Source organism: Hypomesus transpacificus, chromosome 18, assembly GCF_021917145.1.
Source record: "Hypomesus transpacificus isolate Combined female chromosome 18, fHypTra1, whole genome shotgun sequence".
Classification (NCBI taxonomy): Eukaryota; Metazoa; Chordata; class Actinopteri; order Osmeriformes; family Osmeridae; genus Hypomesus; species Hypomesus transpacificus.
In genome coordinates, this window is record NC_061077.1 from 5,509,272 (window position 1) to 5,525,244 (window position 15,973).

General features: G+C 44.0%; 2 protein-coding genes across 2 annotated transcripts; one reads left to right on the plus strand and one right to left on the minus strand.

Annotated features, from left to right (window-relative positions):
• The first annotated feature begins 1,036 nt into the window (after nt 1-1,036).
• On the plus strand, nt 1,037-10,559 carry raf1a (Raf-1 proto-oncogene, serine/threonine kinase a). Its single transcript, XM_047041222.1, has 18 exons — nt 1,037-1,527; nt 3,021-3,247; nt 3,370-3,482; nt 3,920-4,022; nt 4,114-4,271; nt 4,629-4,721; nt 6,005-6,158; nt 6,669-6,785; nt 6,950-6,974; nt 7,094-7,209; nt 7,375-7,492; nt 7,649-7,733; nt 7,896-8,072; nt 8,180-8,226; nt 8,373-8,491; nt 8,637-8,768; nt 9,061-9,195; nt 9,324-10,559. The coding sequence occupies exons 2-18, from the start codon at nt 3,047-3,049 to the stop codon at nt 9,462-9,464; spliced, it is 2,034 nt and encodes a 677-aa protein (XP_046897178.1). The 5' UTR covers nt 1,037-1,527; nt 3,021-3,046; the 3' UTR covers nt 9,465-10,559.
• Nucleotides 10,560-11,207: 648 nt separating this feature from the next.
• On the minus strand, nt 11,208-15,347 carry LOC124481272 (peroxisome proliferator-activated receptor gamma-like). Its single transcript, XM_047041200.1, has 7 exons — nt 15,245-15,347; nt 14,401-14,628; nt 14,041-14,273; nt 13,649-13,787; nt 12,865-13,061; nt 12,184-12,688; nt 11,208-11,949 (listed from the first exon to the last, which is right to left on the minus strand). Exons 2-7 carry the CDS (start codon nt 14,624-14,626, stop codon nt 11,702-11,704), a joined length of 1,548 nt encoding a protein of 515 aa, XP_046897156.1. The 5' UTR covers nt 14,627-14,628; nt 15,245-15,347; the 3' UTR covers nt 11,208-11,701.
• Between the last annotated feature and the right edge of the window lie 626 nt (nt 15,348-15,973).

Here is a 15,973-nt window from a genome sequence, read left to right on the forward strand (position 1 = left end):
TGCAAGTGATGGTTCATGGAGTACCTTAAGAGTAAACAGCTAAAGAACAGCCCTGCCCTCTTCCTCTCTATACTGTACATGTACAGTGTTTGGTCTACTGTTTCCTGGCATTAGGATTATTACAAGCCATGACTAGTATAAAAATTGAAATAGGGATGTAACATGGATGGTGAAAAATGTGAAGGTTTGACAGGACACAGTATGATCATCATAGCGTCTGGGTAAGAATGCATTTAGCTTTGCATAATCATCACAGGCTTTCACCATACAGAGGAGGGGAATGTGATGTAGCTGAGAAGTGCAAGGTAACTGTGTTCCTTCTACTCAAGTCTGTCTCGTTGATAAAATCCTTGAGATCATCACCATTTGTGGGAATTTCAGTTGTCCTCAGCCTGGAATACTAAAGATGGTAAACACATGGTGAGTGACAGGTTTAATATGGGTAATATTGTTTCTTTGGGTCATCATTTATTTGGAATGTATTTTCTATATCCTGTCCAATGGGGAATCATTTGTCATATGAAAATGTTTTGGAAGATTCAGTGGCAGACACATATATCATATACTGATATTGCGTCCAACATAATGGGGTTTTCTCAGTGGCAATGTTCTAAAAAGCTTTATCTTACAATGAAGTTTGTACAACAAAATCCACAGTTGCTGCACTCTTGTTCTTCACCAGAGGATGGTGCACGTGTGATTATTTTGATGCTGATTCTGCTATTGAACATTTCACAATGGAACTTTAGTTCATTTTTTTTTATCTATACCAAAACCATCATATCTATATTTAATTTATAAAAGATATAACCTAACTTTGGTAAGTTAAGTTCGTCTACTGTATTAGTGCATAAAATATACCATCAAAGCGTTGACTAAATGTAACATATCATTTTGCTATATGGGCCATGTAGTCTGATAAATAGCACTGTCCTGTTTGTCGCGGGGGTTTGTCTTCTTTTTGTTCAGATTTTTCCAACAGAAAATATCATGCTTAGTGGAGTGGGTGGGCTCAGTGGGCTCAACTTGTGTTCTAATGGGCTGTGTGTATAGTTGCAACTCTCGTTGTGACTGCGAGGTCCTGTTTCAATCACTGGCGTCAGACAGGCGCACGGCAAGAATTCAAGCCCTTTCACCTTCTCTGTGCATATCGTAAATATTGATTGGAATGCGACCAGAATTTTTGCACTTTTAATTCTTGACCACAATAACGTAATCTGCGTGTGTCCTTCACATACTCTGGGACTTTTGGAACGTCCATCGCTATGCCAGTATTACTTTTTCCGTTCGGATCAAATGAAAGACACTGAAAGGGAATGTTAATTATACTCATTTGAGTTTCACTCCATATTATCGTTTTTGCACTGGAATGGTGCGATACGTGGATCTAAATACCGTTCCATAGCTTCACACATTTTGCTTTGATCATATCGTTTTTTTCTTCTGAATGTGTTGCAAATATGATGATGTCATCGGCTTCACTTTTCCTCAAGTTATGGCGGAGCTGAGGTTTTCTAACTTTCTTTGGTAAGTAGGCTCTAATAGTGCTTTTTATTTAATGACCGTTGGTCAATTATATCATATCTCTAGGGCCGCTATCTAATTGCAATGCAAGAGTTAGTTTTTTAAAATCATAATTAAAAGGTTGGAAGCTGATGTTGCGTTTTGATCGTTAGTAAAGGGCCCAAACAAGCAATTGTAGATTCTACATAACGTTGCATGTTCTTATGAAACTGTTTTATCGTTAAAAATAGAGGTTAAGTTGTGATTTGTACTGTTGGAATTAGAAATTGATACTCGTTGTTTTATCTCTTTGCAACCAATGCAACAAGTTTGAAGTATAGGCTATATTTGACAAACCAGACTATTTTCCTGTCCGTAAAGCTGATTAGGCAATACGCAACTGTTTCACTCAATACGTTTTGATGTGCGAGTCACTGGATGATTCGATATTGTGGTGATGATGGTGCTGACAATCGCTACTATACGGACACAATAATGTACATATGTTCAGGCCAGTCAATAGTCTACATGAAAAGCTTTCCATTGTTGACCAGATGAATCAGTTTTTACTGACCACACTAGTGTTTCACATTGATGTTCATGCAGGTTGTAGTCTAACCAAACATATAATAAACACCACAAAGTCATGCTGTCGTCTACTACTCTGGGTCTATGGTATATACCTATATAGGCCTAGTTAGTGCATCATTACTGGGCTGTTCTATACCTTGTCTCTGTTGGGACATATGGACTTTGTGGGTTTAAAGTTAACCACGAACATCAGTAAATCATCTATGCATGGTCATTGTGTAAAACACTTCTACTGTGTCAGAGAGAGAAAAAGAGAGAGGGAGTGTACTGTATTTGTATTGAAAACATAGCTGGGAGCACAGGCTCAGCCTATTTGTGGTTAGGGCTGGCAAACTTAACTGTTATAAACTGTATTGTTTATAAGGTTCCCAGTGATTAGCAGAATACAATGCATAATGCCTTCAATTTGATCAAGGATGATGACCTTTGGGAAAGCAGATTCTTTATGACCAGTTTATATCCGTATCAAAGTGAACACACGTTTGTGTTTTGTGGCTTGTCCCTCAGACTAGCAGGCCAGTTGAAGTGCATCCAATAAAAGCATGGTTGACCTCGGGTGAGGCATGAGATTCTCCTGGTCTGACTGGATTAGTTAATGTCCACACTCCTCACAGTATTATGGCTCCTCCCTCCATACACCAAGTAGGCGGGTGAAATCTGCAGATGTTTCTTTTTGCTTCAGAAAGCTTTGTATGTATACTCTGTATAGTGTGGGCTTTAACTGGAGTTCAGCTCTGACATTATAGGCTACATGAGACACTTGGACTTGACTAACTAGACACTAGGATTTTGCAGATTCTGCAGTTCTGAGTTGCAACGCCGCGGTAATGCTCAGGTGGTTGGCTCGTGGGAAAATATTGGCAGTCTTTGCAACAGAGAAATGTGTTCACTGTCGCCTGTCTCTATCTCTGTCCTCTTTGTTACAGACCAGTGAGAGCACCTGCCTTTGCTAATGGAGCACCTCCAGGGAGCGTGGAAGAGCCTGAACAACGGCTTTGGCCTTAAGGACTCCGTGTTTGAAGGGCCCTGCCTCTCGCCCACCATGGTCCAGGGATTCCCGTACCAGCGGCGCTCCTCAGATGATAGCAAGGCGCCCGACTCCAAGGCGAGCAGCACCATCCGAGTCTACCTCCCCAACCAGCAGCGCACTGTGGTGAGCTAACCAGGCAGGATAGGCCAGCCGAAGCAACAAGGCTGATACAGAGCCTACTGGGCATCCTGAAACAGCTTAGGAGTTCTGACATAGCTGTGTTCTGCTGCCCCCTCCCCTTCCAGGTCAACGTGCGAGCAGGTATGACCCTGCACAGCTGCTTGATCAAAGCCCTTAAGGTTCGGGGGCTGCAGCCAGAGTGCTGTGCTGTCTTCAGACTGCACCATGGACAAAGGAGGTGAGACCTGGCCTTGTGCTTGTGTAGACTTGTCTATAAAGGCGAAACGTCTATAAAGGCGAACAATGGGTTTTGGTGTTTCAAAACCCATTGACACTGTATGACTATGTTTAGCTTGTGTTTTGCTCCTCTCTCCTACCAACCGTCTCTGGAGGAGGGGATCCCTCTCTGAATTGCTCCTCCCAAGGTTTCTTCCATTTTTTCTCCCATTGGGAGTTTTTCTGGGAGTTTTTCCTTGTCTTCCTTGAGGGTTTAGGTTGGTTGAGGGGCAATTCTATGGGCGTATGTAAAGCCCTCTGTGACATGCTTGCGTGTAAAAAGGGCTATACAAATAAATTTGATTTGATTTGACTCGGGGATGTAACTGTCCAGTAGATCTATGAACAAAACCACTTAATGTGCTCCAATTGGACGCCTGTTTCTGTCTTCTATTGCAGTAAAAAGTTGCGAATGGATTGGAACACTGATTCTACCTCACTCATTGGGGAAGAACTGCTGGTGGAGGTTTTAGATCACGTACCACTGACAACGCACAATTTTGTATGTATCTGAAGTCACTGTAAAGAATGTACCCAGTCAAATGCAAGTATTTCTGCCTGGAAAATCAAATACATTCCTAATAATTTCTCAGGTTCGGAAAACATTTCTGAAGTTGGCCTTCTGCGATATTTGCCAGAAGTTCCTGCTGAACGGTTTCCGCTGCCAAACATGCGGCTACAAATTCCATGAGCATTGCAGCACCAAAGTGCCCACAATGTGCGTGGACTGGAGCAACATCAGACAACTCTTGTAAGGCTCTTATACTGCATTCAGAGAAGATCTACTAATCCCTATTTTCTTTCTTGAACAATGATGTGGTCTTTATGAAAAAAGTCTGTGACAATTGCAGTCACAACATTGCAGTCACAACATTGCAGTCACAACATTGCAGTCACATTTTGTTAGAGTGTAACTGAATAATGTGTTTGTCCTTACGTAGCAATACAGTTAAGTAGATCATGTAAAATGTATAGACATACTTTGATGGTGACAACAGGCTCGCATGATTGAGACTGCTGTTTGACTGCCTCCTTTCACTCACACATATCATTCTGCCTACTTGCCTTCAGAACAGAGCATTGATTCGCATGGTTACTCCCTTTGTAGGTTATTCCCAACACCGGGTGAAAGTGGTGGTCCCTCCCTTCCTCCCTTGACATCCAGGAGAATGAGAGAGTCCCTGTCCCGCCCCCCCAGCAGGTAAGGTTCCACCCCCTGTTATCAGCCTAAACCTCAGCCCATGACCATCTTCAGCCACGTACAGCTACCACTGGACATTATGGGATGCTACTCTGAACAAGCGACTTCTAATCTGCAGCCAGCTGTGTCACAATCACGCAGATATGTCCCACCACCTTTGGGTTACAGGGTTATGGAGATTATAGGATAGATTGAGACAAAATTAGGTTGAGTGGAGTTAGTTAGGAAGTGATACTTGACTTACATGTCATAATAACCAATATCACTGATTGTCATTCTTGCCTGAAGCTCAACTGTTGCATCTGTACTCGGAAAAGCACCTTAAGTTCCTTAAATAGAAAAAATTCTGTTTTTGAATAAGTCTTTAGCTTCATAGGGGCTTTCCAGTCAAGGGAGCTGATGTAAGGAGAGGCGTGAAAAGAGCCTGTTGTTTCAGCAGCACTTAGAACAGTTAAAAAACACTGCTAATTGCCAAATTAGCTCTCACACACAGGATCAAATTGTTCCGTTCAGAGAAATCTCAAATGCTCTTTGGAAACTTAGTCCTGTACTGCCAAAGGAGGGATTTGTACTTATGAAGTGCACTAAACAGTTCTGAGTGTGGTGTAATGTGAGCTCTGTTGATGTATGTCACTCCTACATGGAGAACTGTTTTCAACTGTTCCACACAGCACAGAACCTGACGTCTCAGTCAGCTCCACTGACCCACATCTGCAGACATCAGGATCACCATCGCCTCTCATTCTGACTGTAATAGGAAGTTATGATGTTAAATGACCTGAATTATTGTGACTGGGTTGAGTTTCTATACTAACTAAACTTTGTGCTGTAGAATCATTTTAGTGCTAGGCGGAGACTGAAAGTGAAATATAGCTACCCAACCACGAGCCAGAAGTAAAAGGAGGGGTAGTGTTTTGAAACATAAGCACTGGTATATTCTGTAGTAACATAACTATGCTGGTTTCTAAGTGTGTTGCACTTTGTTTCATGAAATGCACAGGCACATTTATAATGACCAGAATAGACAGAAGTCATGTTGTTGTTACTTACATCCTCTTGAGATAACCAATGATCAAGATGGCTATCTTCAAATGTGTATAACAGTCTGAAACTAACCAAAACGAAGGCTTTCTGTTTCTGAGGCTGGGAACAAAATAAGACAAAAAGGCAGATAACCTGGCACCCACCCCACCCCTGTGAGAATGGTTTGATGAAATTGGAGTTGCAGTGCTGCTGGGTGTTGCTTCTCATTCTCCTCCTGATATTCATCCCACCCCATCCAGTTCCTTGCACCGCTACTCCACCCCTCACGCCATCAACTACACCATGGCCTATCCCCCTACAGGGGGCGCTCTGTCCCAGAGGCAGCGCTCCACCTCCACGCCCAACGTCCACATGGTCAGCACCACCCTGCCCATCGACAGCAGCATGATCGAGGTAACAACACACCAGGAGGGCCCCCAAGGCTCTCCTGGAGGACAGGCAGCCTGTCTTTAAATAACCCTTCTCTGAGAGTCATCTGGCTCTCTTCCATGCCAGGCATCCCAACCATGCTCCACTGGCTCTGATCTGTGATCTGCTCTGCCCACTCTCCATTAAGTAATCCACCTGGAATGGGTTCTGCTTGATTTGCATGACTCCCCTGTTAATGTGTGATCTCTGTGTGCCATTTCTTTTCGACCGTGTAGCAAACTTCACATCTTTCTGTCTTATCCTGATTTTCCCCTGCTAGTTTGCTTTTTGTATACCTCGGTACCTGTGTGTGAATCTAACTGCAGGGTTAGAATTGGCACTCCATGTGGAATATTTCCACCTGAAGCTCTTTACACAAACACCCGGGTATGTCTCAGTCTTTCCTCCCTTTCCTTCACTCTTTTTCCCTCTTTCTCTTCTCCTGTCTTCCTTGCCCTTCCCTCCTGTGTGCTCTCTTTTCCTGGCGGAGAGTAGCTAGCCTGCCTGAATGCCTCCCCTAGCTTCTGGTGCCGGAGGTTTTGGCTGAAGAGGAGAGTAGGTATTGTCCGCTTCTCCAACTCTTTAGACGTGCCGTCAGAGAGCCCAGACCAGGTTAGGAAGCCCAGTGACTGAGTGCCGTGTTCACACCAACATGGTATACATTGGAAGAGACTAGTATTCAGGTTTCTCCTTCCCAACAGACCTATCCAACTATGCAATGACAAATAGTGCAGTCTGACCAATCTGACTCATCTTTGTGTTTTGTATTCATCCAGGATGCAATGCGTGGGCCTGACTCGGGTATGTTCTTCACAGTTGCAGCTTATACATGAGTTCAATACGACCACAGCAACATTTTCCAGCTGCACCTCCTACTCTGGTACAAGCCTGTCTGACATACCTCCATTTTCACACTGCAGCAGGGAGCTCCCCTAGCCAGAGTCCCACAGAGTGGTCCCAATCCCAGCCCAAAGCCCCTGCGCCCACCCAGCGAGAGAGGGCTCCATCCTTCAACTCTCAGGAGAAGAACAAAATTGTGAGTCATACAACTTCAAACTTTAAGAAGTGTAGTCAGGAAACAAATTGTGATGTCCATACGGTGTAATATTAACCCTATTAAAACAGGCTGATGTCAAACATAAAGTAGGTTCTCTCTGTTGTTTGTCATTAGTTGTGTATTATGGTTTCTGTGGTTCCTCAGAGACCAAGGGACAAGCGAGACTCCAGCTACTATTGGGAGATTGAAGCCTCTGAGGTAGTTCTGCACTCTCGCATTGGCTCAGGCTCTTTTGGAACCGTATACAAAGGGAAATGGCATGGTGAGCATGACCCTACTGTTTAGTTTACACTTGGAGCCAGTCATCTTGAGTTAGCTTCAGCACTATCATACCTGCATGGCATTGCTGCCTCAGAGTATAGTTGTCTGTTGTGATGTAATGGTATTCTTCTATGACCTGTGTATTGGGTGGTTACAGGGGATGTGGCAGTGAAGATCCTGAAAGTGGTTGACCCCACACCAGAGCAGTTCCAGGCCTTCAGGAACGAGGTGGCTGTCCTGAGGTAAGACCTGGGGAGGGCTGCAGTCGCTGCCTGCAAGGGAAGATGGCCACTCCTTTACTGGATTTGTTTGCCGCTAATGAATTCTTGACCAATATTTTTTGTTAAGTCACTATCTCATCTTTGTTTCTTGGACTTCCTTTTCCTCTCTGTGTCTGGTTGCAGGAAGACACGACATGTCAACATCCTGTTGTTCATGGGCTACATGACGAAAGACAACCTGGCCATTGTGACCCAGTGGTGTGATGGGAGCAGCCTCTACAAGCACCTGCACGTTCAGGAGACCAACCTCCAGATGTTCCAGCTCATTGATATTGCCAGGCAGACAGCTCAGGGCATGGAGTGAGTCCATACTATTTCACATTCAAACTTGAACAGGGATGGCAGCACCCACTGCGATTTATGCACATTGTGACATTCAACTCATTGAGAATTTGTTTCTTTTTCAGCTATTTGCATGCCAAGAACATCATCCACCGTGACATGAAGTCAAACAGTATCCTTTACTGTCAGACTCCTTCAGAATGTGTTTGTCGACATCTAAGCCACCCTATGCGCAAACTTGTCAATTGAAAATGAATTAGGCTTAAGAAGCATGTGTACAACCTGTAGTCCCACTCTGCTTCCTTGACAGCAATGCATATATCTTCTTACATGAAGGCCTGACGGTGAAGATCGGAGACTTTGGTCTGGCCACGGTCAAAGCCAGGTGGAGCGGCTCTCATCAGGTGGAGCAGCCCTCCGGATCCATCCTGTGGATGGTCAGTCAGAGCTCCTGGTCCTAAGAAACCCTCAGAGTGAAGCACAACGTCGAAACAAAGCGCCATATTAAGTCCTTGTCATGGACTTCCATAAACTCTCCTGGAAATCACACAGCTTTTGTCTCATTTCTATTTGCCTGGCCAGGCTCCTGAAGTGATAAGGATGCAGGACAACAACCCATACAGCTTCCAGTCTGACGTCTACTCCTATGGTGTTGTGCTGTACGAGCTGATGACGGGAGAGCTGCCCTACTCCCAGATAGCTAACAGAGACCAGGTAGACCATGGCATGATTCATCCCAGCAGGTGCTGGCCGGGTGGTGGTCACGGAGGCTCTGGGCCACTGGCCGGGTGGTGGTGACGGAGGCTCTGGGCCACTGGCCGGGTGGTGGTGACGGAGGCTCTGGGCCACTGGCCGGGTGGTGGTGACGGAGGCTCTGGGCCACTGGCAGGGTGGTGGTCATGGGGGCTTTGGGCCACTGGCCGGGTGGTGGTGATGGGGGGTCTGGCCTTAGGTCCTTTGTGTTTGAATCCCTCACGTCTCCGTCTCTTTCTGTCTCCTGTCACAGATCATCTTTATGGTGGGCCGTGGCTACCTGTCTCCAGACCTCAGTAAGCTCTACAAGAGCTGCCCTAAGGCCATGAAGAGACTGGTGGCTGACTGCATTAAGAAGATCAAGGATGAGAGGCCACTTTTCCCCCAGGTAGCCCTCTGCTCAGACATGACACACACACACACCAATATCAAGACTTGATTTACAAACGTGCAGGGGTTAGAAACCCACTAATGACTACATCTTCTCAATCTCTCATTTGTCTCTGTTTTGACCAGATCCTGTCATCCATTGAGCTGCTGCAGCACTCGCTTCCTAAAATCAACCGAAGTGCGTCTGAGCCCTCACTGCACAGAGCCTCTCATACGGAGGACATCAACGCCTGCACTCTGACCTCCAGCCGACTGCCTGTCTTCTAGCTCAGCTAGCACTGCCTCCTGCCTCTGGCCACCATCAGGCTGCCTGTCTTTTAGCACAGCAAGCACTGCCGCCTGCCTCTTTTGCCTCCTGCCTCTGATAAGACTGCCTTTAGTCTACCACAGAAAGCACAGTGTCCTGTCTCTCCTGCCCCCAGGCATCCATGTAGCCACTATGTAAGGAGAGAGGAATGGGGTGTTTTGACTTTGTGGAAATAGGCAGTGTATGTTTCTGATCACTGACTGATCTACACCAGTGGAAGATTGATGTAAAACATAGTCATGCAAACCAACCCGTGGAACAGTGTAGAGATGAATTCACGTGATGATGTACTACAGAGCCCTAGAACTCTCCATTGCTATTATGCGTGCAATGGGCAGAATGGCAATAATGTGGTTTGTCCAAAATGTAAATATTGAGCAAGCAAAGCTACCTAGAGACAGAGAAGCAGGGTCATGTGAAGGAAACTCTCAAGAGAGAAGTGACTCTTCAGTTGGAAAGCACACCCTACTTTCTGTTTGACTGCCCTCGGTTCTTATGAAGAAGACGTAGCTTATCGTACCTGCTTGAAGGAACAAGCCTACAACCCATGCCCTGCACAACTACACCTCCCAGGATTATAAACAAACGATGCAGTCCATTTCTTGCACAGGAGTATTTGATTTTACATCGTCATAATCAGAACCGTATAGAGATTTAAAATTATTATCATCTTCCTCATATTAATGTCATTGCTTGTTTTCCCATTTTCTCCAGTCTGGAAATGTAGTACATATAGTCAGCAGAAGGCAAGCATGAATGATTGAGGGAAAATGTTTTAATTTGCACATCTTAACAAAAGCGATGGCTGTTTCTTCAGTCCATTCAATTGGTTCATGGCTTGTAGTCAGATCAGTAGCTAATGAACATACAGTTTGATCAGTGTGTGTTATGAGCGGGCCATCGGGAGCTGGATATTGGGCAGTTGTCTTTAATATTTAAGAATGATTTGAAATCTAATATGTCTGCCACATCTTTTTTTCTGGAGGTTAAACATTTTATTGAAAACTTGAATGTCATTTGTTCCCTATTGTTTTAATAAAGTTAAGTTAAACTCAGATGCATAACTGTCACACTACAGTGTGTCACTCTGCTTTCCGTCAGTAAAATGTACTGTTAGCAGTGAAGTGTTATTTGGACATCCCAGCATTAGGCACTACACGCACTAGTCACCTTATTTCATCACAAAATGCTTGTGTCATTCTTAATGTGTGTCACATGAAACCTGAGACAGTTTCTGTTTCATTAGAAGTCAGAATGGCTGTACTGTTTTGGTTCTTGGTCATTTGACCTGGGCTCAGCATGTGACATGTTAGCATTTGTAATGGTATTTTTCCCTCATCTCATCCAATTGCTCTGGATAAGAGGGTCTGCTAAATGACTAAATGTAAATTGTGTGTTTCAAAAACCACAGTGAGAGGAAAAATAGCACACTGTCATCAGAAGTTATGAAACACATAGCAAATCAACTCTTATGTGTTTATCTGTTTGTGGTTTATTTCTGCTTTTCAAGACACTTGAGAAGAGAGCCACCATCAACATTTTGGTAACATTAGTTACCAAATATACAAAAAGCACATGCTCCAAGACATGGAGATGTTGGCACGTGACATACTGAAAACACGTTACCAAGGGGACAGGCATGGGCATGGTGACAGGTGCTTGTGGATACTAGGGGACAGTGGTAGCCAGAAGGCTGACAGATCCCTGGAGCCAATTTCCTCCCTGATGACATCTGTAGCTTCACACACAATCACAGCAAATCTAGACCACAGCAGAGGGATTAGCCAGCTATACACTTGGTTTCTCATAAAACCAATTCTGCCCGACACCACAGTGACAATGAAATTCCAACCAAAGCCAATTAGAGGTGTCATAACCAAATGAGCAGAGTGATTTTCAGATAGTATAATCTGTGTTAACATGATGTCATGCACCATTTGTATTTGGTACAAACAGCATCCGGATGGTGAAACGGCAGGTAGTCATTGAGTTGTATCAGCCTCCACCAGATGGCAACAGTGAGCTGCTTTGAACATCAGTCAGAACAGTGATTGTTCATTTAGAAATGGCACAAGAAATTGTTTGTACGGACAATAATATAATATGATGCAATCATACAGTTCCAGGCAGACAACATCTCCCACACCCATCCCCTCTTGGATTTCAACAAAGGCATGTCTCCAGTAAATCCCCAGTGCTAGTACAGGTCCGTCATGATCTCTCTCAGCAGAGGGTGCAGACACATGTCCTGCTCCGTCTCCTTTAGGAGGTGAATGAGGCGGACGTGGTTTGCCACCAGTGGCCGCAAATCGACTATCTTCTGCAGGAGCTTGGCGAAGAGCTGTGGGGAGTGAGGGTGGAGGGTCTTCAGCTGCTGTTCCAGAGCCTGCAGCACCATGTCCTGAAGGTCCTCTATGGGCTTCACGTTCACCAGGCCTGGCCGATCTTCACACCGTAGAAGGGGGTGGGAGTGAGGGACAAGAGAGGACAGAGTGAGAAATGTGAATGATCAAGAGGGATAAGTTAAGACATGCAATGGGGAGGAAAATGATTTGGTCATTGATCTCATATACAGTATAATCAAAGAAATTCAATTTATTCAGGGTTTAGGGATTAGTTCAGCATCTGTCCAAAGCTGATTAATTTTGATCTAAGAGGGAAATTGAGTTGGATATTAACCTCCACAGAGAAGGATGACAGCAAGAAAAAGTGCTATGTCACTATCATTCAGCTCCAGCATGTTGAACTTCACCGCAAACTCAAACCTGGGCTCCATCATATGGCAAAAGGGACTGCGCAGGCTTTTGAAGAACTCACGAGTCAGGAAGATTTGTCCATAAGCTAACAGTGTGCCATCTTTGTTCATGAGTGGCACCAGCATGACAGTCATGACTTCCATGGCCCCGTGCTTCAGCAGAGTCACCTGGTCATTCATGTCCAGCTGACTGAAGCCTGGGATGCTCTTGGCAAACTCAGTGAGCTTGTGCACTGCCTCGGCCACGCAGAACTGCACTCTACGAAAAAAGGATAGTTCCAGCTCTCCCTGGGCGTCCTGGGAGCAGGGCTGGGCCGGCAGGGTCAGATGAGGTGGCTGCTCAGGCTTCTGGTGATCCACCAGCAGCTGTCTGCAGTTCATATAGTACTGGCCTGCCACCATGGACTCCATGTCATGGATGACAAAAGGCTACAAAGGAAGGTGGTTATTTCCTCTTAAGTTGTTTCATAATAACAGGACACATGTTTCATGTTGTGTTTTTCCATCTGTGCGTGAAATTAGACAAATATTAACACAGATGCTTTCATTATAAGAATGAAACAATGGCGTTCAGAAGTCATCATATGGCAGGATTGTCTCCTTACTGCATTGCTGTTTGCTTTCCCAGAGAGGATGGCTCTGGCCTTCCTCTTGGTCAGGGGGAAGTGCTTGTGATAGGAGCTCACCAGGTGCCTGGACAGGGCTCTCAGCTCTGCACACTCAGGGTTGCTGGGCTCCAGCTTCAGGTACTCTGTCAGCACCTTCTCCCTCTCCACATGGGGCATACGGCCAAAACGGATGGCTGGAGGGCAGACAAAGACCTGATTGGTTGGAGTTATTATTGTCTGTTTAACAAATGGTGCAAAATTGTGAACAAGACTTCTGACACAAGCATAATCTTTGGCATTTTGATGTGTTTGTTAAAGGAAACCAACATCCTTCCAAGATTGTACAACAGAAACATTTAAAAACATATCAACACTGATTTCTTTTGACTGACATTAGTGGACTGACATTACGTAATATAGCTGATCTGAAAGCACAGGTATTTTTTACTACAAACAAGAATTTAATATTTTCCACGACAGTGGTTTTAACAATACCTTCAATTGAAATGATTTATAGTACAATGATCACTGTGAGGTCAACTGACCTTAACAACTAAAGAGACAAATGATACTGCATATCCTTGACTGTGACACATTCAAATGGGAGGGCCTACATTATTGTGGCTTACTTTTCCTTCAGCCAATACTTTGTTTTGTAAGTAACCTTAAACCTACAAGTAACTTTACATAACCCTGATCTTTGAAATCATTGACTGAGTAGATAACTGGATTGGTATGCCACAATGTTTTTTTTGTTAGTCTTTAACCTAATGCTGCTTACCATTGTGTGACATGCCAACCTGGAGACACTTCTGAAAGCGACAGTATTGGCACTTATTACGACTCTTAATGTGAATCCGACAACGCAGGACACACCGTTCATACTGTAGTTTCAGCCTTGTGGTTCTACGGAAGAATCCCTGAGAGAAGACAGACCGACAGACAGATATGATTTTGCATCTCTGTATTTGTCACATATTTTACTTCATTCATTTGACTCATTTTATGAATTTTACTACTTAAGGGATCTTAGTCTAGCAGGTATTTCCTCATCGTGTCTACTGTTGAAGTTTAATCTTCCTTTGTACAATAAAGAAAGCAAAGACTAAGTATAAAAAACAAAGGCTGCCCATACAGGTTTACTACCACTTCAGGATTAGTTGGCATTCTAACCTTGCAGCCCTCACAGACATAGACACCATAGTGGAAGCCAGAGGCCTTGTCCCCACACACTCTGCAGTCTATGTCCTGGCCCATGTCCCCTGGTGAGTCTGTGTCACCTGGGGACAGGAAGGGAGCCTGGGGTCTGTGTGGATGCAGACCCATGTCCTGCTGCTGCTGCTGCTGCTGCGGCTGCTGCTGTGGAGAAGGTGCTGGTGGTAATTCATGCTCCACTTTCAGTGAGCCTAAACATGAAGAGATTAGGTGAGAGAGCAGACAATATGGAGGGAAACAACATTAAAAAAACTAATGACTGGGTGAGTAAACAGTGGCTCGTAAACTGCAGCAGTTACTGTGTCACTGAGGACTTACTGTGGTATTGGTTGAACATGTGATGGGATGGGTAGCAGTGTGTGTGCTCTCCGTCCCTGGCAAGCTGTGTATCTCTGTGACTGTGCTCCAGGGGGGCGTAGTGCTGGTGCTCCATGGCAGACAGGAACATCATGCCAGAAGGGTTTTCTCTTGTATCCATCTCGGCCAGTTCCAGTGGGCTGAGCCCAGAACTCATGGACCAAACATTCCACTGACTGTCTACCATCTCTGAGAAACCAGGGAACAGAGCAGCACTTAAACAGCATTACAAACAGCAGTGTGGTAGACACAGACACAAACAGTCTTTTCTGCTCTGTATCACCACCACGCTTCATTTCTAGAAGTAGTTAATGATTAACTGCTAAATGACCAAATGGTTAACTGCCTGGGGACATTTTTTATTTAACTCCAAAGCAAAATGGGTCATCATAACCCATTAAAGACTGTCTCTTAATTAAATTTTTCAAATTGTGTTTAGTGTATTTTGTGTATTTGTTAAGTGTATTTGAGTACCTGTATAGACAGGTACCTGTGCAGACAGGTACTCAATAACTCATTGCGCTCAGCAAGAAGCTCAAAGGTTAATGATGCCAAAAGATAAAGGAAAGATAAAAAATGCCTCTTCACAAGAATTCTGAGAATTCCCTCATCCCACATGTCTATAATGTTACAAAATACCTCTTTTTAACTGTCTCCAGATCAGACATTGATCAGACAGTTGAACATGATCCCATAGGAGATACATTTAAAACATATTCTAGGATACCTGTTTCTAATTTTTTTTTTAACACAGAACAGCTTTTACTGATCATAAATTCACAGAAAAGAACTAAAGAACACCAACCTGTCTTTGTTTATCTTTTTCACCAAGTCTGTTGATTGTTCGTTATCGTCCTACAAACCATCAATGACTTCCAGACTTGAGCAGGTATACTGTGTGTCAGGCAGCCAAGTGACACCTCATTTATGGTTAGTTTAGTTTAGTGCACCTTCCTTCCTCTGCCCCAGCTAAATCCCTCCCCTTAAACTCACCCTCTGGAGTGGGAAGGAGGAACACTATCTGCACAGTAGAGGCATAAAAAGTTCTCTAAGAATGAATGTATGATTTTATCGGTGGACAGATGATAAATTGGACAGTATCTCTGAATATGTAAACAAAGAAATTCTGATGTGCTTATGTTGCCTTGTTGTTTCAATGTACATGTATCCCATGTCAAAATAGGCTTGTCTTGTACATATTGATGTTTATTAGAGATTACAACAGGACTACAGCAACAATGGTGAAAAAAAAACATGCAAACCACATTGGAGAAATATACATTTCACAAAAAAATTAGAATCTGACTACTAGTTAACCACAGGTGCATTCAACATATTACCTTCAGACACACAATTGACCTGGCATTGGCAAGATCACTATTTAAGTGGTTTGAGATGTTTGTATGACAGATAATACTCAACTTTAAGTTTAGTACAGTAACAATAAGGATTCACTGTCAAAACTCATAAAACACAAAACATGCAACTTATATCTGATGTGCATATCCACTGGAGTACAGGGACACTTGTTTTG